We start from the raw sequence: 22,665 nt of genomic DNA, 5'->3' as shown, positions 1-22,665 counted from the left end.
ACACACACACACACACACAAAGGAGAGGGAGAGTCATCACTGTCCTCAAAGGCATAAGAGTTCTATGCTCATTATGGAGAAACAAGGCTCAAAGGTAGCCCTGACTTGCCCAAGGCACCATGCTGTTACCATTGGACTAGGGATTTGGGGACACTCTGCAGCTACAGAGTCCTTTCTTTTTCATGTGGTCATCCTATCTCTTTACCATGTATCCTTCCTCTATCTCATGCAGGCAGACAGTTGGCATGGGACACGGCCATCCCTCTGGTGCTGTTTGTGTGGCTGTCATCTGCCTTCTGGGCATCCCTGCCCCTGATGGGCTGGGGCCACTATGACTATGAGCCTGTGGGGACATGCTGTACGCTGGACTATTCGAGGGGTGACAGGTGAGGTGGAAGTTGTGGCTTTGAGGCTTTCTTCCATAGGGGTCTTGATTTTAAGCTTCAATGAGAAGGATGTTCCAGCTGGAACAATGTCAACATTTGGGGACATCAGAGCTCCTTAGTCATGACATCTACTCACAGACTGTCACTGAGAATGGGCAAGCAGTGTAAAGGGTATGTAAAGTACTGCTCAGATTCAAGCATCCAGAGGAGTGGGACATTTGCCTGTAGCCATCATAGCCCTCATGGAGCCCCACTACTCTTTGACCTCTTTAGCATAAGGAGATGTCTTGGCTCAGAATTCATTGATTTTGAGAAGCACCCATGCCCTTAGATCAACAGATCCAAAGTGTGGAAGGGCTTTTCATTGGTGTGGTCCTCCCAACATAGAGATAAATTCTAGATCTCTGAGCATCCACTTTGGTCTGATCCATGACAAGGTAGGACTGAATGTATGCAGTCTCCATAACCATGGGATTTTCATCTATTATCTGTGTAGCTCTGGGAGAAAAGAGCTTTCATCAGGGATCATTTGGGGACTGGTCACATGGCTTCTAGTGCTATGCCTCCCACCTCTCCCACTGCTGTTTCCAGCATAGTCACGCTCCAGTCCTGTTTTATAGACAATAGTGACTAACTGAGCATTTGCCCCTGACATAGGCTTCTCAGATAAAACTAACCTCTGCACTTGAGTGGCCCCAATGTCCAGCAGAACACAGCCCAACAAAGCTCTTCTGAAAGTCCTTAGTGAACAATAAAATCTTAGTGCGTAGTTTCTCCTTCATGAAACTAGGATCTTCCTCCTGCTGATCCCTATTTGTTTCCGCTCATCCTCCTGTCTCCTCAAGGCCTAAACTGAGACCCCAGATTCTTTGGTGACCCTTTTAATGAGTTTTCCATTGTTAATAGTTTGAAATATGATCTCCCACTGCAGCTCAAGCTGGCCTGGAATTCACTATAAAGTCCAGCCTGGCAAGGTACTGGTGGTAATTCTCCTGCCTTGGCCTCCCAGGTGTTAGCCACTGATTTCTTAAGTGACATAGTATTCAGTGTCTTTGCCATCCATACATTATTTTTAAATCCTTATGTCTAGCAAGAGAATCACTTAGATAGTCTTTTCTCTTGGCCCACTGATTCCTCCAGGATTTGATTTAAAAAAAAAATACCAGACGATTTCCACCCACCAGCTCCCAATAATGACGTGGAGACTTTTTAACCTATTTATTCTAGTTCGTGAGTGCCACATGGCCCATTATCTCTCACTCAGTCCTGGTATGTCCAACTTCCTCCACGTCTGCTGATGAATCCTGTCCTTCTCAGTTCTTTCCATAGTACCTATTTCTACCTGGAAGTCTTGCCTTTCCTCTCCTGCCTCGGCTATAAGCTGTCATCTCTTTATTAAACCAATGAGAAGGTGATGGAGAAGAATGTTTACAAAATACACAGGCAGGTGATGATCCAATAAAAATAACAGTACCAAAGTCCGCCTGTACTCCTCTCTCTGCCAGTACAGAATCCAACATTTGAATAATATAAAGACAACCTTGACACGGAGCACAAAAAATGTTATCCCAACATTTTCCAAATTGGAGAATCCCATCCTCCATCCTTGGCTAACAAATGAGACATCAAGGGTGAGCATTGGAGCTTGACAAAATACCTCTTCATCTCAGCTCCTGACTCCCAAACACAAACTTTGGAAGACCCATGGCCTCTGGCTGCGGAGGAGAGTTCAGTTGGGAACAGGAGCAGCTACACTCCGAGTACTTGTCTAGGATGGGATGATGGGATGATGCCTCTCGTTGTCTAGCACAGATGCTGATGGGCCTGGGTTGTTGGCACCCTGGAGCTGACCTCTGTTTTCTTCCCTGTACTTGTAGAAACTTCATCAGTTTTCTCTTCACCATGGCTTTTTTCAACTTCCTCGTACCCCTGTTCATCACACACACTTCATACCAGTTCATGGAGCAGAAATTCTCCAGGAGTGGTCATCTCCCGGTAAGAAGCCAGCTCCTACCGCAGCTGTAATCTCTTGGTTCTCTCAGAGACTCTGGAAAAGCACACAACATGGCAGAAGTCAGTGTTTTCTGTGTTTGCAACAATCATGAGAAAAATAAGGCTGCATAGAGAATATGCTGTGAGGGCTAGAAAATACCTTCTCATTGCTCAAATTTCCAGAGCTTAGGGATCAAGGGACATAATAGGACAGGTTTACCCAGACCCTGCAACCCCGAGATCCAGGCATTTCCAGTACGTCATCCACGATGTTCCACTCCACTCTTCCTAGGAATTCAAGGCTAAATTGCAGGACTCACTCTTCAAATGGTACTTTAAAAATTGCTTTAAGATGTTTAATTTAATCACAGTCACAGACTATTACCCACAATGTAAAACCACATCTGCAAGCACATTTGTCCAAGAAAAATGATGCTTTAAAATAAGACCTGCTGGCCATTTCAGAATTTCTATATTAAAATTCCCTTGCCAGAGGTTTTCATTTAACTTTGCTACCTAAAAATTAACAAACGACTCATAACAAACCACAAATGTTGGTTTTTTGTGAAAGCAAATATTGATATTTGTGTGTATTGTGTGTATTGTGTGTATTTTCACTTCATCTTTATGAGTCTTTTCTAACAAATTAAAGCTTTATGATTCCAAGTCACGGACTAGGTTGAGGCACAGAGAAGGTGGCTAAAAGAGTCACCAAATGCCACAGACTTAGTAATAGCAGAGATTGATACAAACCCAGATTTAGGACTCTACAACAAAGTGCTCAATTTTAGTGCACAAAAATATTCTTCTTATTAAGACAATCTGCCATCTAAATTTATTAGTATGCACTAGAAAATAACATTATAAACTAGTTTCATCTGTGGATCTAACTAACAGGTTGAGAGCTACACAGGTACAAGAATCCTGGATCCTAGCTTGGAGGCAGGAGCATCATCTCCTAGATTCTCTTCCACATTGCTCATTTCCATCTAAAAATATTTTTATTAAAAATTATTTGAGAGTATGATACAATGTATTTTTATGCAATCCCCACTCTTTCCTGTAACTCCTCTCAGGTCCACCCCCACTTCCTTAATCCCTGGCTTCATGCCCTCATTTTTAAAAAAGTTACCCCACCAGCCCCACTTTGCACTTTGCACTGCCCACATGCAGGAACATCCGCTGCAGCATGGATAGCCAAGATGAGACCACACCCGTGCAAGCTATCAACTGCGCATAGCTTCCCAGTTAGAAGTGGAGCTCACAGCAAGCTAGAGTGCTGACTGGCCTAACCTTGTGCAGACAACCTCAACTGCTGTGACTTCGGGAGTGTAGCAGTGTCATGTCCAGAAGACACGGTTACTCCCACCCTTCCTGACCCCTGCCTGTGACAGTCTGTGTTCCATCTTCCTCTATGGTTTTGCAGCTGTGTATGTGTGTGTGTGCACGTGAGCACGCGAGTGACAGAGATTTTCTATCTGTGGCTGAATACTCCATTGACATCTGTATTAGACAAACAGAGTCCTTTGGGTATATATATCCAAAAGTACTATTGTTGGGTCACATGGTAGATCAAGTTCAAGTTTTCTGAGAATCTAACACACGGATTTCCCAGTGACTACATCAATCCGTGCCTCTTCAACAGTGCATGCCACCACAACTTAAAAACAAAATTATTGGGAGGTGAAGGTAGATTGATCAGCGCGAGCTTAAGATTGTTCTGGGCCACATGGGTGCATGCACGGGCAGATGAGAGAACAAGTTGCCAGAATCAGGTCTCTCCTTCCACCACGTGGGTTCTAGGGGTTGGAGTCAGGTTGTTAGGTTTGGATGTAACATTTATCTACTTAGCCATTTTTACTGGCCTCCCCCGTGCCCCACAACTTTTATCTGCACACATGAAGTCTTCACACATATAGAGGACTCCATCGGCCAGAAGCCCACCATCACGATTTTCTCACCTTTCTGGTTGATTCTGGGCCATTAGCTCTGCTTGCATCAGAACTGGTCACTATCCACAGGCCCAAGGGCCTGAACAAAGATGGGTAGCTTCTGGAGGTGACACTGTCTGCCACTGAGGTGCTAGCTTCCCACTATCCTCAGCTGCTCCCTGGAAGGCCCTCCATCAGTCTTAAGTACATGTTTTCCTCCGTGTTTGAAGAGCTGTAGGGGAGGGGCTCATGCATCTGTGGAGAGCAGAAGTCCTTGCTCATTGCTTCCTCTGTCACTATAGAGTTTAGTTTTTGACGAGTCTGTCCCTGAACCTGGGAGTTTGCTGCTTGACTCACGTGGGTAAGCAGTGAGCCCCCTATATATATATTTTCTTCTTCTTCTTCTTCTTCTTCTTCTTCTTCTTCTTCTTCTTCTTCTTCTTCTTCTTCTTCTTCTTCTTCTTCTTCTTCCTTCTTCTTCTTCNTTCTTCCTTCTTCTTCTTCTTCTTCTTCTTCTTCTTCTTCTTCTTCTTCTTCTTCTTCTTCTTCTTCTTCTTCTTCTTCTCCTTCTCCTTCTCCTTCTCCTTCTCCTTCTCCTTCTCCTTCTCCTTCTCCTTCTTCTTCTTCCTTCTTCTTCCTTCTTCTTCTTCTTCTTCTTCTTCTTCTTCTTCTTCTTCTTCTTCTTCTTCTTCTTCTTCTTTTTCTTCTTCTTCCTTCTTCTTCTTCTTCTTCTTCTTCTTCTTCTTCTTCTTCTTCTTCTTCTTCTTCTTCTTCCTCTTCCTCTTCCTCTCCTTCTCCTTCTCCTCCTCCTCCTCCTTCTTCTTCAAAATTTTTATTAGATATTTTCTTTATTTACATTTCAAATGTTATTCCCTTTCCTGGTTTTCCCTCCAAAAATCCCCTCTCCCCTCCCCCCCACCTGATTCCCAACCCATCCACTCCCATTCCTGGTTCTGGCATTCCCCTATACTGGGGCATAAACTTCACAGGACCTAGGGCCTCTCCTCCCATTGATGACTGACTAGGCCATCCTCTGCTACATATATAGCTAGAGCCAAAAGTTCCACCATGTGTTTTCTTTGATTGGTGGTATAGTTCCAAGGAGCTCTGGGGATACTGGTTAGTTCATATTGATGTTCCTCCTATGGGGCTTCAGTCCCCTTTAGCTCCCTGGGTATTTCTCTGTCTCCTTCATTGGGGACTTTGTGCTCCGTCCAATGGATGACTGTGAGCATCCACTTCTGTCTCTGCCTCCCAGTGCTGGGATTGCAGGCACATGTCCTCAAATGTACCTTTGCATGTGGGAGCTAGGAATCCTAATCTGGTCCCCATGCTTGTGCAGCATGAGTGTTACCCAACTGAGTGGTGTTACAAGCATCACTGCTCAATGAATTTAAAAAATCCAACCAACCTTGAAGGAAATGTGTCCTCATATAATTAAATCTCCTTTGTCAAAGAGATGTTTCGCGTTAAAATCCTCATGCCTCGGAGTATGTGAAAATTGAAGCCATTTCGAATCTATCCTGACATTAGACATCCAGTTGTTAGTACTCCTGTGGATCCAGGAGAAACTTTAGCATCAGCAACCTTTCCTGCCAGCCCATTCCCTATTTAGGTCTGATATGGTGAAACCATTTGAGCCCAGACAGGCTGGTCTCCCACATAGCTGCAGCTACTGATAGTGAGATCACGCTAAGCTCTCTAAGGAGAGCTCAGAACCTCAAGACCCGGAAGGAAGCTTATTATCCACCCCCACCCCAGTACCTACCTATCTACAGGCAACTCAGACTATTTTATAGACAAGGAAAGTGAAGTCAGGTAAGCTTAACAAACAGGCTTACAGCTGTATACCCTTTCAAGGCAAAGAGCTCATGTGATGCCAAATCTTCTGGTTCAGACCTTTCCAAGAGCACGATCTGTGCTAGGACCCCTGCCTCTGCATGGTTATGGCCTATGGATCTGTGCTAGGACCCCTGCCTCTGCATGGTTATGGCCTATGGATCTGTGCTAGGACCCCTGCCTCTGCATGGTTATGGCCTATGGAGACCCCTGCCTCTGCATGGTTATGGCCTATGGATCTGTGCTAGGACCCTGCCTCTGCATGGTTATGGCCTATGGAGACCCTTGTCTCTGCATGGTTATGGCCTATGGAGACCCTTGCCTCTGCATGGTTATGGCCTATGGAGACCCTTGCCTCTGCATGGTTATGGCCTATGAAGTGACTTGATGCTTCTGATTTCTTTTCTTCCTAGGTGAATACTACTCTTCCAGGCAGAATGCTGCTGCTTGGCTGGGGCCCCTATGCCCTCCTGTACCTATACGCAGCCATCGCAGATGTGAGCTTCATCTCTCCTAAACTACAGATGGTACAGAGTCTTCCAAAGCCCAAGGAATCCTGTACATCCTGACATCTGTCTCTCTGCATCACTCTTTCTGGCTTTCTGCTAACTCGCTCATTTGTTCTTTCTTTCTTCCTTCTCTCTTCTTCCTTTAAATATTCATAAAGTGCAGAAAATGTTTTTGTTCCACATACACCCCTCCCCATCCTGGGCCATACTGAGATGTCAGGGACAGCTGGACATAAGAGCGAGCATGTGCTCTGAGACCAGGGGCTGAAATTGATACCCAGTTTCAGAACAGGTATGTTCTGATGACATACAGGGGTTCTATGACATTCTATGAACAGTGAAAATCTGCCAGGAAAGGCTCAGAGGCCAGTGGATCAAGCTGAGGACAAATGAGTGATAGTTCCAAGTGGGGAGGGTGAGACCAAAATGTCATGCCCTGAGTGGGACTGGGAGAAAAGTAGAGGCTTCAAAGCATCTTTCATGGACTTTTCCACCACAACAGGTGCCTGCCCTCGTCGCCAAAACCATGCCCACAATCAATGCCATCAACTATGCATTGCACAGGGAAATGGTCTGTAGAGGAACCTGGCAGTGTCTGTCTCCACAAAAAAGCAAGAAGGACCGAACCCAGTGAAACTCGTCAAGGGGCTGATCACAGTCAAGGCTACCTCTTCAATCCTGGGCTAAGTATGCCCCAGGTCAGGAAGATGCTGCTGCATACTTCCCAACAGTCCCAGAAACCATGCCAGACACTTACTCACCAGCCCTAAGATCCCTGATGAGTCTAACCTTATGTTGGACCCAAGAATTCAAATCCTAGGTTCAATGAAAGGTCATAGCCCTCTACACACAGTCTTAGGGGCCATGGGAAAGTAACTCTCTCCAACCCCATCTCTCTAAACCGTAGAGTAAAGATGACATTGTGGACTAACACTAGAACGGTTGAACAAGCTAACGTGTGTATTCAGCAAGCACATAAAATGCTCACTGAAACAGATACTGATATGAGCCTTAATCACATTCTTCATGAACCCAGCCTACAATAAAAGGAGAAAGCGCTGGGATTTGTTTATTTTTGGAAGTCATCTGAGGCTGCCATCTTTCAAATAGCATGTGCTTAATTGTAATGGCACGAGTGACTTATTCTACTCCTTGCTCTATGTCCCTTAGTGTAAGATAAGATGACAGAAATGATGATTTGACCATACAGATTGGACAAGAGTATGTAGGTTAGGTGTTCCCTGACCACCAGCACCAGCATTCAAAATGAACCCTTGGTTATATGAGATTTGGATTAAACATTGCTTCTAAATGTTTTGAAATTCATTGCCAGCATTTAAAAATTAAAACAATTATTTAATGCTCCAGATGTCAAAAGATATAGAGCCACATCTTTGGTTTCCTCTCCACAGTGACAGTCTCCAGAGCTCAGGATGACTGTGTCCTTTGCCCAGAACATACATGGTTCTGTTTAACTCATGGGTTCTCTGAAGAGCCCACGTGCCTCGGGTTGGGGACATTAATGCCCCGGTCACCTTTAGATGGACGTCTGCATCTTCTATTGACTCAGCAACTAAGAATCAATATATAACAGGTGCCTAGTCCTTCATGAGATCTGCTGTCCTAGAAGAAAGTAGAGATGACCAACAGGGTAATGGAGACCATCCTGGAAGTCTAATGGTGGAAGGGGCAGGTGTCCCAGGGAATGTGAGAGACAGAAAGCACATCCTATAAAGCTGAGAGCCTGAGCAGGCAAGTTCCTGGGGGGTAGGGTAGGGAGCTCATCTACAACTTGCAGATTTGGGGTTGACTCCTGGCTCTCCAGATGCAGAAAATCAGGTTATATGTACAAAACCCAGACAAAGCTTTCGTAATTCAGTCTTGATTGGTTATTTTGCAGAACCAAGGATAGTAGAGGAGACTAGGGGGCAGCCTTCCCACAGCACCCTTTTCTGGATTATGTTCTCAACCAGGTGATATACAGACAAGATGACACTTGGCCACACTCCAGGGCCCACATATGATGCTTGACCTAGACTCTGGATAGAAAATGAAGCAAGGAAGTCTTGGTGTCTAGGTGGCTTGCACATGGGTGGAACAGGTGACCAAGAAAGTGGTGGGGTTCAGGCCTAAGATTTTGACCTTACCCCCACCCCAAGTTAATGCCCTGAATAACCTTGTTGGGGACCCTTCCTCTCTTCCACCATTATTGACATAATGTGATAAATTAGGGGAAAGGCCCTTCAGATAGAGAGAAAGGGTGGAGCCAGAAGACAAGCAGCAAGAGTGGGAGGTACCAGCGTTGTCCAAGTCTCTGGATTCTCACTAGATAGGAAACAGGCCAAAGGGATCAGCATCCAAGCCCAATCTCAGTGAAGACATGGGAAGAAGGCAGATTGGCCAGGCTGTGACCAGGAATATTTTGAGCTCTGCCCTTCAGCTTCCTGGAAGAAGAGAGTTATGACCAGACTAGGAATGATGGGAAGGGACAGAAGCCCATCCAACAAAAGTCCCAACAAAGTCACTCATTTCTAAGACCCCAATCTACCCTACTCTCAAATTCCCCTGTGAACTTTAGAGTGTTTCTTCATCCTTGAGCACTCTCAGGATCTTGAGTGCATGTAGTAAAGGCTTCTCCTCTGTCCTGCTTCCCATTCACCTCTAGTACCCCTACCTTGCCCTTCCATGGAGTAATTCAGCTGTCTCTGGGTCAAGAGAGACCAAGGAAGGATGTGGCTCAATAATGCTTGAGATCCATCTTAGAGTAGGACTTTGGTACAGTCCCTAAGCTTGATTAGCAATCAGAAGTCTACCTATCCCCTGCACTTGGATAGGCTTGGCTGAAGTTAGGCATCAGCTCCCAAATATCTGGAGCTTCCTCAGACCCGTTTATCTGCCTTTATAGGCTGCTCATTTCCTGGCCTGTAAGTTAGGTCTCTCCCCACTTCTCTCCCTCACATGCCTGTGAAGCAATTGACGATTCTTGGGGCTTGCTAGATTTCTTTCCTCCATTCACTCACGTGTGCCCTCAATTGTATCTATCAGTACAGTGTCCTGTCCCCCACATGCACAAATGCAGCAAGTTTGGAAAGGCTTACCAGCAAGGACCCTTAGTTCATGTTGCCCATCCCTGGCTTCACCATGCTCTGTGAACGTTCCTGAATCCTCAGAAAACTGAGGCCTCATCACAGCGAGGAGAATGAGCGCAAAGGGAGAAGCTCTGCGGCCTGAGAAGTCAGGGAAGAAGAGTGAGGACCAGCGACATTGCGCTGCAGTCTCAGCTACAGAACCCAAGGAGTGTAACACCAAGGACTGAGGCCATCACTGTTTTCCTGGGGAGCCTTGTCTGAACTTCCCTTCCAATCTCATTGGCTTTAGCATTCTTTGCTTCACTGAGATGCAGACCTCTGGGATGAACTCAGAAAAAGTCAACAGGAATCAGGCCAACTGCAGGAACCAGGCAAGCACCAGGTCCCAGAACAACACTGCAAGCAGCGCTTCCTTCTTTGTATGCCAGCATCCACTTAGTGCTTGTAATCCTATCTCTGTCTTTTGCTCTTGTCCCCACCTCCTCTGTGTGTGTGTGTGTGTGTGTGTGTGTGTGTGTGTCTGTCTGTCTCTTTCTTTCTTTCTCTTTTTGTACACACACACACACACACACACTCAACAGCTGTTGTGTGCCACACACAGTGCATGGCAATGGTGACATGAGCCTGTGCCAGGGTTAATTCAGTCACCTCAGGAAGATGGCTATTATACTCTACCATGACATTTGCAAGCGAAAAAATAAAAACAAAAACAGAAAACAAAAAAAAGAGGACTCACAATGTCTCAGATGTCAAAGTAGAAATTCCTGAACAACTTCATCCATGTAATTGCAATTAGACGTAATAAAAGGGCCTGAAAAGACAATGCTGGAGTTTCAATCAATTTCTTTAAGTCCTGAGAACAAAACTGAACCACTTTTCTCAAACCGTATGAAGTTAGTATGTAGGCCGAGATTCACAGTCACACCATTCAACTCTGAGTTTCAACAAAATTAGACTGAGTTTCCACATTCAGCCCCATTCTGAATTAAAAAGAAAATTCTGAGGTTTAGCCAGAGAATCTAAATGCTGCTGTGATTTCTGAATTTTCCTTTGAGAGTTAGTTCAGTTAGAGAAAGGCACAGTCTATGCATGCCCGCACCATGAGCAGCCTCTGTCTCTGCTGCCCCCTTGGGGATGAAGAACCCTCTTTGCCCAGGTTTTCTGTCTTCTTGATCTCAATGGATACTGATGTGGTCCCAAGGTTCTGAGACCATCAAAAGCCTCTTCCTATGGGCTCAGTTCTCTTCTCCCAACAAAACAAAAGCCAAACAAAAACAGCAAGAAAAAAAAAAAAAAACCAAACCCCACCCTGGAAGCAAAGTCTCCACAGAAGTAAGTTAAGTGAGAGTGTTGCCCTAATGTCACAAAATGATTCCTTTCTATGAAGGGACAGCACAGAGCCAGGCCTCTAGCTACCTGTCACCCCCCATGCATCCAGCAAGTCAGGACCATGTGAGCCCAGAGAAAGGCTGCCAGCTGCACCCCTAGAGCACAGGCCTCACTCGACACCAACGTTAGCAGGAACCTGAGCTCAGATTCTGGGCTTAGGACCCCATGGAAGAGATGTATGTGTGTTAGATGAGCCTCGGGCCTATGGGGCTGTGTTACAATAGCACTAGCAAGCAAATGGTTTTTGACCAAAGCTCATTTAAAACAGAGTAATAGCAGAAGAGAATGGGGGCTTAGAATGAGCGCCCTGGGATGCCCAGGGCCACTCATACGAAATTCCAGCTCAAATGATATCATTTTAATTTAAAATGTGAGAGCCAGGCATGGCGTTCCGCATATCTTCTTCATATATATAGACACACACACACACACACACACACACACACACCCTTTTCAGACAAGTCTCATGTAGCCCAGGTCTTGAACTCTTCATTGCAGTTAAGGAAGACCTAGAACTTCTGATCCTTTTGTTCCTGTACCCAGTTTATGCTGAACTGGGGATCAATCCCAGGGGTGCAGGCTTGGTAGGTAAAGTCTCTATGGACTGAGCTACACTCTCGGCCTTCTGATACATTGTTGTGACACAGAAAGCTTCTGTTTTCCCAGTTAGAAAGATTCTTGGTCAGTTTGTTTAAATATAAGCTCACTCTTCGTGCACAAACTCCTGGTTCCCATTTTCTATCCCGGTAAATGCTGATGCTTATCAGTCCTGTCTTTTAGCCAATGAAAGAGAAAAGGGTAAGCAAAGCTCTAATATGCAGGAATCCTTCATGGGTCGGTGAAGGTGTGCAGTGCCTAGCTACTACCACAAGGTGGCAGTGCTCTCTCGATGATGACAATGTTGGGCTACCTGCCTGGTGGCGCCTTTTGGGAAAAGCCTATGAATTCCCAGCCCAGGCTGCTGGATCTTCTCTGAGCTTTCTTTTGTCTGTTCTAAGTACCGAAGCCTGTATCCTGCCTGTTTCTTAATCTTAAGACCCCATTTCTCTCCTTGAAAGAAACAGACTTACATGTACGTTGTCTGGAGTGATTGCAGACAGCCCCCATAAAGTCCCCCTTTCTCTGCCTTCAAAAGCATCCCCGGAAAGTTTAGTTGGATGTGAAACTTCAGAACCCTCCCACATAGGACAGAGGTGCTGCTAGGCCACTTATGGCCTGGTCTTTGTCTAACTTGGATGTTAGGACTGTCCCTGGACATTTCTGGCTTTGGAGTCTCGTGTAAAAACAAAACAAAAACCAAAACAGTGACAGTCATAGCTCTGGATGCTGAGATTACATGTGAACAAACACAAACTGTGAACTACTGAGTGCTGGGTTTGAGGGCACTCTGGTACAGTTCCTGGAGAAGCGGCTGGTGCACATTCTCACTCCGTGCCCTTTAAGGGTAAACAATATTTCCGAAGAAACAAGAGCTGGGAAACTTCTGGATGAAAACCAAAGGCACAGCCCCTGAGCCTCCCCTCTCCTGTCAATCATGGTCACTGGTTGCTTCTTTCTCAAGCTGTTCCTTGGCTCCAATGCTGCACACCTGTTCTTCTCTCTGCCCATCAAACTCTCTTAACAATGGCCTCCGTTGTCTCTGTAAGTTGTTTCTTTGGCTCAGCTGCTCTCCCCACTGCAGCTGTTGGGCATCGGTGACAGCTTCGCCCCTCTAGGTAGGAGTCAGTGTGGCAGCTTGGAAAGCACTTAGAATCCACAGTCAGGAAGACCTGGGCAAGAATCCAAGTTTTTCCACTTAGTCAATATGACAGACTCTGGCAACTCCAGCACTCCAGGCTTCTTTTAGCCCCCTCTGTAAAACCTTTATGACACACAGTTTTAGATAATTGGTTTAGCAAAAATTCTCTCATCCGCAGTATCTGATGCTTGAGTGGGTTACCCTCCATCACTTCTGATGTCTGACCTCTGTCCTTGCCCAAGTCAGTGATACAGTTTAGGTCTTAGGTAACCCCTAAAGACTCATGTTTAAGAGTGGCTCAGAAGTCTGTGTTGTTATTAGGGGATAGGTGGGGATTTTAAGAGCAGGGACCTAACAGAAAATTTTACTCATAAGGTAACAGCTTTACCTTTTCATGTCCCCTGGCATGATGGCTCTTTGGTATGGACCCCAATGCACCCACAGGCTAAAGCCTGCAGAACTTTGAGCCATGGCGAACCTTTCCTATTTCTAAGTTGATTACCTTGGGTATTGTTACAATAATAGGCAGATGCTAACAGAATTGTCTTAGCCAGTATCCACTTCTACCCCTGCACATCTCTTGGTCATTTTCTATCCACTGACCACCTCCTCCTTCAATATAAATTCCCCCCTCACCCATACTGTTTTATGTTGACCCCATCCTTCTCCGCACTGCATGACTTGCAAAGGTACCTATTCCTAAAGCAACCATCCCAGATAACATCTATGCTAACCACACTTTAAGAAGGATAACAGAGAGGAATGGATACAGAAAATGTGGTACATTTACACAATGGAGTACTACTCAGCTATTAAAATGAATGAATTTATAAAATTCCTAGGCAAATGGATGGACCTGGAGGGTATCATCCTGAGTGAGGTAACACAATCACAAAGGAACTCACACAATATGTACTCACTGATAAGTGGATATTAGCCCAGAANCTTAGAATACCCAAGATATAAGATACAATTTTCAAAACACATGAAACTCAAGAAGAACGAAGACCAAAGTGTGGACGCTTTGCCCCTTCATAGAATTGGGAACAAAACACCCATGGAAGGAGTTACAGAGACAAATTTTGGAGCTGAGATGAAAGGATGGACCATCTAGAGACTGCCATATCCAGGGATCCATCCCATAATCAGCTTCCAAACGCTGACACCATTGCATACACTAGCAAGATTTTGCTGAAAGGACCCAGATATAGCTGTCTCTTGTGAGACTATGCTGGGGCCTAGCAAACACAGAAGTGGATGCTCACAGTCAGCCATTGGATGGATCACAGGGCCCCCAATGGAGGAGCTAGAGAAAGTAACCAAGGAGCTAAAAGGATCCACAACCCTATAGGTGGAACAACAATATGAACTAACCAGTACCCCCCAGAGCTCGTGTCTCTAGCTGCATATATATCAGAAGATGGCCTAATCGGCCATCATTGGAAAGAGAGGCCCATTGGTCGTGCAAACTTTATATGCCTCAGTACAGGGGAACGCCTGGGCCAAGAAGTAGGAGTGGGAGGGTGGGGGAGTGGGTAGGGGAGCGTGTGGGGGACTTTTGGGATAGCATTGGAAATGTAAATGAAATAAATACCTAATAAGAAGGATAACAGAATAATTTCCCTTTAACAAATGCAGGATGAAGTTTGAGAGGACCTGTACCACGGGCACAAAGGACTCCTTGAAGTAGCATCATTTCACAATGCTTGGGCATTGTGAGTCCTTGGCTAGCTTTTCTCCATCCAGTCCTTCCTTGATGCCTTATGCTGCCCTCTGGATCAGTGGCTGCTCATGAAGAGTGGGCAGCAGAGTTATGACAGCTGAGTGACAACCAGAAGCAACAACCATCTCATCCACCAACTCCTTACTACTTAACCCCCATAAACTCCTCAAAGCTTAACTCTCCTTTGTGCGTGTGAATTTCTTGGGGTCTGGAAATTCAAAAGGCAGCCCCTAGGCCAGACTCAAACTTACCTGGGGAACAGAAGTCTCTGAACCACCCACAGCTCCTAAATCTGATTTGAATTTTAATGAACACATCAGGGGCTTTTGTGTGTGCTTTAAACCTGAGTGGTTGCACAGCCTGCAGATGTCTGGGCTCAACCCACATCATCTGATATAGCAGTTTTGATTATTAATGTATTTTTGATGACTTCTCACATATAGAATGCACATTTTGGATGTTTTAAGTCCTGTTTCCGTCTTCCACTCCCTTCCCACTCTGACTGAACCTTCCTTCTTTCATCAAATGAGGCTCCTTCCTACTTGCAGTTTGTTGATTGACCTGCTGCTGAGTTTAATTAGGGTTGCTTGCATGAGCACAGATGAGATGTGGGTTTATTCACTGGACCATGGGCAATGTATCCATAGCAATAGCACTGAAGACAATGATGATCCTCTTCCCCATCAGATCTTGGATGCTGTAAGCTTCCCAGGAAAAGTGGGACCTCCTGAGTTCTTCCTCGTGCAAAATGGAATGTCCACATTGACCCATCGTGTCCAGGTCTTGTGTGTGGGTAACCACAACTAGATACACTGGACTGGTGTGGGACTTCTCAAAGTCCTTCGGGGATTGTAATAAGCAAATCGGATTGAAAAGCATGGTTATTGGATATTAAGGACCCTACGGCTCCATGAGACATGAGTTATCACCATGAAATGGCTATAAGTTCTCTCTGAGGATGCTCTTTACTGAGGTGTATGTATGTATGTGTGAGTGCACATATCTTTCTCCAGAAGTGAATTCCTTCTTTGTACATCCCCCTTGTCTCATAGCTTACTTCCATCTTTCTCTTACTAATTTCTATAGTTTCAAAGACCATTGGTAAGGAATCACCTGTGCCCAAGGCTTTCCACTTTGTCATCATGATGTTATTTAGAAGATAAGAAGGCCAGGTCATGTGATGGAGAAAGGAAGGCACAAGAGGACACAAATACTGCTGCAGGTGTCACAGTAATGAGGAAACATGCCTCCTGACTCCTGGCTCAGAGATTTTCATGTACAAGTGCAGCCAGAGTGAGTTGAGACTGGTTAAAGGCAGTACCTCACACACACACACACACACACATACACACACACACACACGTACACGCGTGCCTCATACAGTGCACAGGGATTGCCTGGGTTCTCGATAAGCACAGGAGCTGGTTTGGTATGTTGAGCAGTGAGCCTAGAATCTGCATGTCCAAAGTTTTCCAGGTAAGGCTGACACATTTTTCCAACAGTTTTAAACAGCTCAACAAATCTTTACTGAGCTTAACCTGAAATCAAGGAGACAATCTAGGCACACAACATCCTTCTGGTTTGCAGTCTATTGACAAGAAGAAATAATAAGAATGATGATTATCCATGGAGAGAAATACTCCAGAGGACCAGAAAGAGCCAGGAAAGGTGGTCAGGAGTGATATGGTTCAGAAGGTGACACTGGAACAATAACTTACAGAACAAGAGTATGCTAGGTCAGGAGCAATGGGATAAATGCTCCAGCTGAAGGAACAGCAGCAAGTGGGGAATGAATGAGCAAGCAGCTCAAGAAACTACGATGGCAGGGCCAGAGAAGAAAGAAGCTTAGGACATGTTTGTCTGTCAAGGCCAAAGGATAAAAGGGAGAAAAAGAGTAATGAAGTTATCTGTTTTTGTTTTGTAGCCCCAGGTTAGCCTAAAACTTCCTTAAGATGTTCAGCTTGGCCCAAACAATCCATGCTCCTACCTCAGCCTCTCTCACTGCTGGGATAGCATGCACCATCACACAAGATTTCATAACTGGGTCTCATTTTGAGAGCAGTTGAAGACTTTAAGGGATTTAAGCCAGAAAATAGCCGGTAGCTGATCCCTTCTCTGCCATGGTCAGGACCTGCAGTGTAGGACATTGACCAGAAGAACAGGGAAAGTGGCTGTGGGCTAGGCCAGAGGTGCTGCTGTCTAGGGATCAGAGGTGGGGGGTAGGGATATCACAAGAAGATATGAGCAGATTTTTCAAATATAGTTTTTAAAAGATATTTTGTGTCATGAACAATTTGAACAGTTTTTATCAATTTTAATGCTCCTGTTTGTTTGTTTGTTTGTTTTGTTTTGTTTTGTTTTGTTTTTTTCACATAAGAAAGCCCTTGAGAGGGGCTGGTGAGATGGCTCGGCGGTTAAGACTGCCGACTGCTCTTCCAAAGGTCCTGAGTTCAAATCCCAGCAACCACATGGTGGCTCACAACCATCCGTAAAGATGCCGTCTTCTGGAGTGTCTGAAGAAAGCTACAGTGTACTTACATATAATAAATAAATAAATAAATAAATAAATAAATAAGCCAGGCGGTGGTGGCATACAACTTTAATTCTAGCACTTGGGAGGCAGACACAGGTGGGTTTCTGAGTTTGAGGCCAGCCTGGTCTACAAAGTGAGTTCCAGGACAGCCAGGGCTATACAGAAAAACCCTGTCTCACAAAAACCAGAAATAAATAAATAAATTAATTAATTTAATTTAAAAAAGAAAAAGAAAAGAAAGCCCTTGAGAAAAAAGTGGTCAGGGAGGAAAGAAACCCTGTCTCACAAAAACCAGAAATAAGTAAATAAATACATTTAATTAAAAAAAAAAAGAAAGCCCTTGAGAAAAAAAGTGGTCAGGGAGGAAAGAAACCCTGTCTCACAAAAACCAGAAATAAGTAAATAAATAAATTTAATTAAAAAAAAAAAAAGAAAGCCCTTGAGAAAAAAAGTGGTCAGGGAGGAAAGAAACCCTGTCTCACAAAAACCAGAAATAAATAAATAAATAAATTTAATTAAAAAAAAGAAAGCCCTTGAGAAAAAAAGTGGTCAGGGAGGAAAGACCTCTTGTGGTTCGTGAATACAATGTTTCAGTCCGTCATAGCATTGCAGCCAGAAAGCACAGAGAGAGGACCTTTCTCTGGCAGCTGGCCAGCTATCTTCATTTCAGTCCTTTCATCTAGGTCCCCTGCCCTATGGCATGATGCCACCATCACTCAGAGTGACAAGTTAGAGAGCAGCTTGGAAGCTACATGAAAGCATTTATGAAGAATATGAAAACAAATTTTAGGAAGAACAAATTCAAGTCCAGATATCTGATTTTCATACCTCCCTGCAGAGTACCTACAGGGAGTCTGTATGTGGAGGGAAGCTTGCAGAAACACTTTGGAAACTGAGGTCACCTGAAGACTTTCTTAATTTGCTTGGGTCTAGGCATTTGGCAAACCCAACCAAATGGCCCAGGTAGTGAAGAGTGGGTGAGGGTAAGACAGATACTGAGAAGAAAATTAGAATTTCCACATGTACACTATATGTGTTTGAGGGCCTGAAAGAACAAAGGATGGCACATAGGTTTTTTTAAAGGGATTATATGCTAAGATGAATAGAATTTGGCGTGGAGCAGAACAAATACATTAGCCTTGTCAAATACCTGTATCTGGTAAGCTCCAAGACATACTGAGATATGAAGACGCTATCTTCGGTTGGCTCAGCCATACCACAGAGTATCCTGTAGGTGTGGGGCAGAGGGCAAACTTCCAGCCACTGGCACAGTCTCTCTTTGATAGACCAGAGATCAGTCTGAGGGTGATCTCATGGTAAGAGGGCTAGTGAAGCAATTGTCTAAACAAAACAGGGCCACAAGTGAGGATCGGTAAACAGGTAAGCAGAAGGAAATGAAAGAGAAAACTGTCTTTCCTATATTTTGTTTTAGTCACCTCCAAAGCAGACAAGCAGACAGGAAGAGGACCCAGAGAAAAGAGGGGACAGGCAACGGTGAAGCAATAGCTCAGTTCACACCAGAGCCTGAGCATGAAACTCACCCTCTCCGTCCTAAATCTAACTCCCAGGTAGTAAAGATTCAAATATCTATGTTCAGATATCTTGAGGACGAGATGTCCACAAACAAGCAGAACCTGTGACTCAAGTCTACTTGAGATACTGAGATATTATTTTCAGGTGCTCCTGGTGACAGCTTAGCAGTGAGGTGGCAGGAACCTTGGACTCCTGGTCACGACAGATACCAAATGGCTACTCCCTTCCTGGCTTTGGGGAAGTCAGCGAGATTTTCTGAGCTGTGTTTTTATTTATCTAATGATGAGTTAGATTAAGTCCATTGTTTTAAAATATCAGAAAGGAATCATTTTTGAGAGGTTGAAACCTAGCCTCTCTTATCAAAAGAAGGCGTGAGATAAGCCTCCTCTCCTTGTACCTGATCCTGGAAACTCTCAGAGCCTCTTTGCTTTGCTTGACCAAAGTCTGAAATTGTTTCCCATCCCCCTGTTCTGGTGCCACAAATGTTCACCCAAACTGTACCACATCCCTTACCTGGCCAGCACCAAGGCAGTAGGTAGTCTCTGTCTGTGGTGCTATCAGAACATGAGGCCCAGAGATAGTGTGCCTTGACTGGTGCGTTGTCTGGGTTCCACAGAAGGTCCTTGTGGAAACTCACACACCTATGAAAAACTGCCGATTATGTTCATCAGTTGTATTGGTGGATACATTCTCTAGACCTTTGTTCTTGCTAAAGAGGAAGTGGTTTGAAAGGACTCCCCAAGGTCAGGAAAGGAGGGCAGAATAAACATGTAGTGACACATTAGTGTCTGGCATGATGTTCTGGCTTTGTATGTGTACACACACCTAGTCCTTTGGATAAAAGTGGATCCAATGTCATGATGATATGTCTTATCCTGTACTACATGCATAAGAAAATTGAGGCTGTGAATAGTTAGAAAAACTGCCTTTAGAATATTCTATAAAGAAGTCACACCACTGGGACAGAACTCCTCAGAACTATCCATGTACAAATGCAAAAATATTTTTCAAGGATTCCCTAACTTTAAGAGGAAATAAATATCCTGGAGTTGCAAACAACATACACTTTTTTGTTTCATCTGATTTCATTCTTCATTGACGATTTAATCCCTTATTCTTTCAACAACACACTGGTATTTTCCAAGCTCATTGCTTTGCTCTAGACGGGGAGAATAAGGAGGTGAAAACTCATAACTTGTCAGGAGAAGAGGGCAAGGCATGCACTGCCATTGGCTGCAAGTGCTGTAACAGGAGAAAATTCAAACTCCCATGAGATTAGCATAGGTGAAGGAGTAATGGTTTCTGTTATATAAAATCAGTGAAAATGCCAGCTTCTGGGGGGGGGGGTGTAAGGGGGACTTTTGAGATAGCATTTGAAATGTAAATGAAGAAAATACCTAATTAAATAAAACAAAAACAAAACAAAATAAACCACACCACAACGTTAGGAAAATAAAAAAAAATAAAAAGATAAAAAAAGAAAAGAAAGAAAGGTTAACAATACCAATGGGCTAGGGATATGCAAAGACCTGGGCTCACTCTCAAGTACCACATCAGTTGTTGCTGGGTACATTTCCCAGACCATTGTTCATGTTAAACAGGAAGTGATTTTAAAAGGACTGCTCAAAGTCAGGAAAGAAGCGCAGAATAAACAGAGCATGCTGGCACACACCTGTAATCCCACCACTTGGGAGCAGAGCCAGAAGCACTGGAAGTTTGAGATCACCTTTGGTGAGTTCAAGGCAAGCTTGGGCTATACAAGGTTCTATCTCACTATCTAAAATTAAAACATCAACAACCAAAACCAAACTTTGGATCATCAAGAAGAGCTCTGTCACAATGGTGTCAGTTCTTGGTATGTTACCCTAAGAAAGTTTTTATAATCATTCCGGTCCTCCATTGTCTTAGTTGTGCAATATAGATAATAAGACTTAGTGTCATTATATCATGATCCAGTATTGTTCAGAGGCTTAGAGATTCCAATGAATACAAAGTCAGTAAAAGTGCATGCTGCCAAGCCTGAAGCTCTAGAGTTTAATCCCCAAAACCTCCAAAGTGGAAGGAGATAACTGATTCTCATAAGTTACCTGATACACACACACATACACACATATATCAGTAACAAAATTTAGACTATGGAGATAGTTCAGTGGGTAAGAGATTCTCCTGCAAGTGTACGGGCTTGAGTTTGGATCCTCAGAACGACATGAGAGCTGGATGCAGTACGGTATGCTCATGATGCCAGCCTTTCTGTGGCAAGATGAGGAGATGGAAAGCCAACACAGGAGAATGCCCAGAATCTGGTGGGCCAAGTAGCCTAATGCATGCAGCAGCAGCCACCAATAGGAGCCTGTCCTCAAATAAGATAGAAGGCCAGGCCCAGCACCCAATAATGTTTTCTAAGTTCCACATTTGTGGTTCCCACGTACACATCACATATACATACATACATACATACATACATACATACAATTAGCAAGAACATCATTCATATGACCCTAGAAATTAATGAAGAGCTTTCAACAATTGTATGTCTTGATTCATGAAAATTAGTAAATTTTAAGCAGAAAACCAAAACTCAAAGCAAACAAATACAACCCTATGAGATGTGTGAGAAAGTAGAATATACCTCTTACATGCAGGAAACATGTGATAAGAAATCCCAGCTACCAAACTTACAAAGCAAAAAACTTCCTTATATAAACATATAAATCTGCTAACTACAAATATTCAAAGACGAAAGGAAATCATCTAAACAACTAATTACTGCAAACTGTGAAACTAATTTTCCATCAGGTTTAGAATACCAATAAAGAGAATTTATAAAAAGAGTGAAGCAGAAATTCTGAAGTTAAAAGAATTGTTTTTCTAAAGTGTCTATAAATATGAAACAGCGAGAAAATGGAAATTGGTAAACCTCAAAATAGGTCATTGGATGTTTGTTAGGATGAAGAACAAAAATAACGAGGTTGAGCGCCAGGCAACACCATCAAGCTTGGAAGTATACTCACTGTTAGCATCCCAGGAGGAGAGGGGAGGGAGACAGGAAAGAAAAGCATTGGTGTTCACTGTGTACATCTCGAAAAACCCCATGGGCTCCAAGAAGGAATAAAACTAACAGATCCAACCAGACAAAGAATACCCCATGTCTCAAAGTCAAAGAAAAGACAAATATTGAAGGAATCACATGGATTGTCTTCAATATAGTTAACACCTAATCTTCCAACAAAAGCCACACAGATAGAAGACAGGGAAATGACATTGTAAGCATGATGAGAGAATTAAAAAACGAAAAAACACTCTTCCTGTAAGCGGCCAGAGGCGACCTGTGAAGATGGTTCGCTACTCTCTTGACCCAAAAAACTCCACAAAATCATGCAAATCAAGAGGTTCAAACCTCCATGTTCACTCTAAGAACACCCGGAAAACTGCCCAGGCCATCAAGGGTATGCATATCTGCAAAGCCACCAAGTATCTGAAGGATGTCACTTTAAAGAAACAATGTGTGCCATTCTGGTGGTATAATGGTACAGTTGGTAGGTGCACCCAGGCCAAACAGTGGGGCAGGACATAGGGATGGTGGCCAAAAAAAGAGTGCTGAATTTTTGCTGCACATGATTAAAAATGCAGATAGCAATGCTGAACTTAAGGGTTTAGATATAGATTCTCTAGTCATTGAACACATCCAGGTGAACAAGGCACGTAAGATGCGCTGACGAACCTACAGAGCTCATGGCCGGATTAACCCATACACGAGCTCCCCCTGCCACACTTTGATGATCCTCACTGAGAAGGAACAGATCATTCCAAAGCCAGAAGAGGAGGCTTCACAGAAGAAAAAGATATCCCAGAAGATACTGAGGAAACAAAAACTCATGGCACGGGAATAAATTCAGTATAAAACAAATGCAGATAAAGTAAAAAGAAGAAGAAGAAGAAGAAGAAGAAGAAGAAGAAGAAGAAGAAGAAGAAGAAGAAGGAGGAGGAGGAGGAGGAGGAGGAG

At 44.0% G+C, this 22,665-nt stretch overlaps 1 protein-coding gene and 1 pseudogene across 5 annotated transcripts in view; both read left to right on the top strand.

Moving 5' to 3' along the window:
- Rgr (retinal G protein coupled receptor) overlaps nucleotides 1-10,569 on the top strand; it is a 13,881-nt gene extending 3,312 nt beyond the window's left edge. For 3 of the 5 annotated variants that reach the window (XM_021182339.1, XM_021182338.1, XM_021182336.1), the window contains 4 exons: nucleotides 233-386; nucleotides 2,264-2,381; nucleotides 6,562-6,675; nucleotides 7,160-10,569. In XM_021182339.1, coding sequence (XP_021037998.1) covers nucleotides 233-386; nucleotides 2,264-2,381; nucleotides 6,562-6,675; nucleotides 7,160-7,291 — 518 coding nt within the window. In that variant the 3' untranslated portion in view covers nucleotides 7,292-10,569. The remainder of the gene's footprint in view (nucleotides 1-232; nucleotides 387-2,263; nucleotides 2,382-6,561; nucleotides 6,676-7,159) is intronic. The other 2 variants (XM_021182335.1, XM_021182337.1) reach the window with 2 other exon arrangements.
- Nucleotides 10,570-21,996: 11,427 nt separating this feature from the next.
- LOC110309874 lies at nucleotides 21,997-22,552 on the top strand (annotated as a pseudogene).
- Nucleotides 22,553-22,665: the final 113 nt, after the last annotated feature.

Source organism: Mus caroli, chromosome 14 (genome assembly GCF_900094665.2).
Source record: "Mus caroli chromosome 14, CAROLI_EIJ_v1.1, whole genome shotgun sequence".
In the NCBI taxonomy this organism is placed as follows: domain Eukaryota; kingdom Metazoa; phylum Chordata; class Mammalia; order Rodentia; family Muridae; genus Mus; species Mus caroli.
The sequence above is the reverse complement of the archived record's forward strand: the minus strand, read 5'-3'. Positions and strand labels throughout refer to the sequence as shown.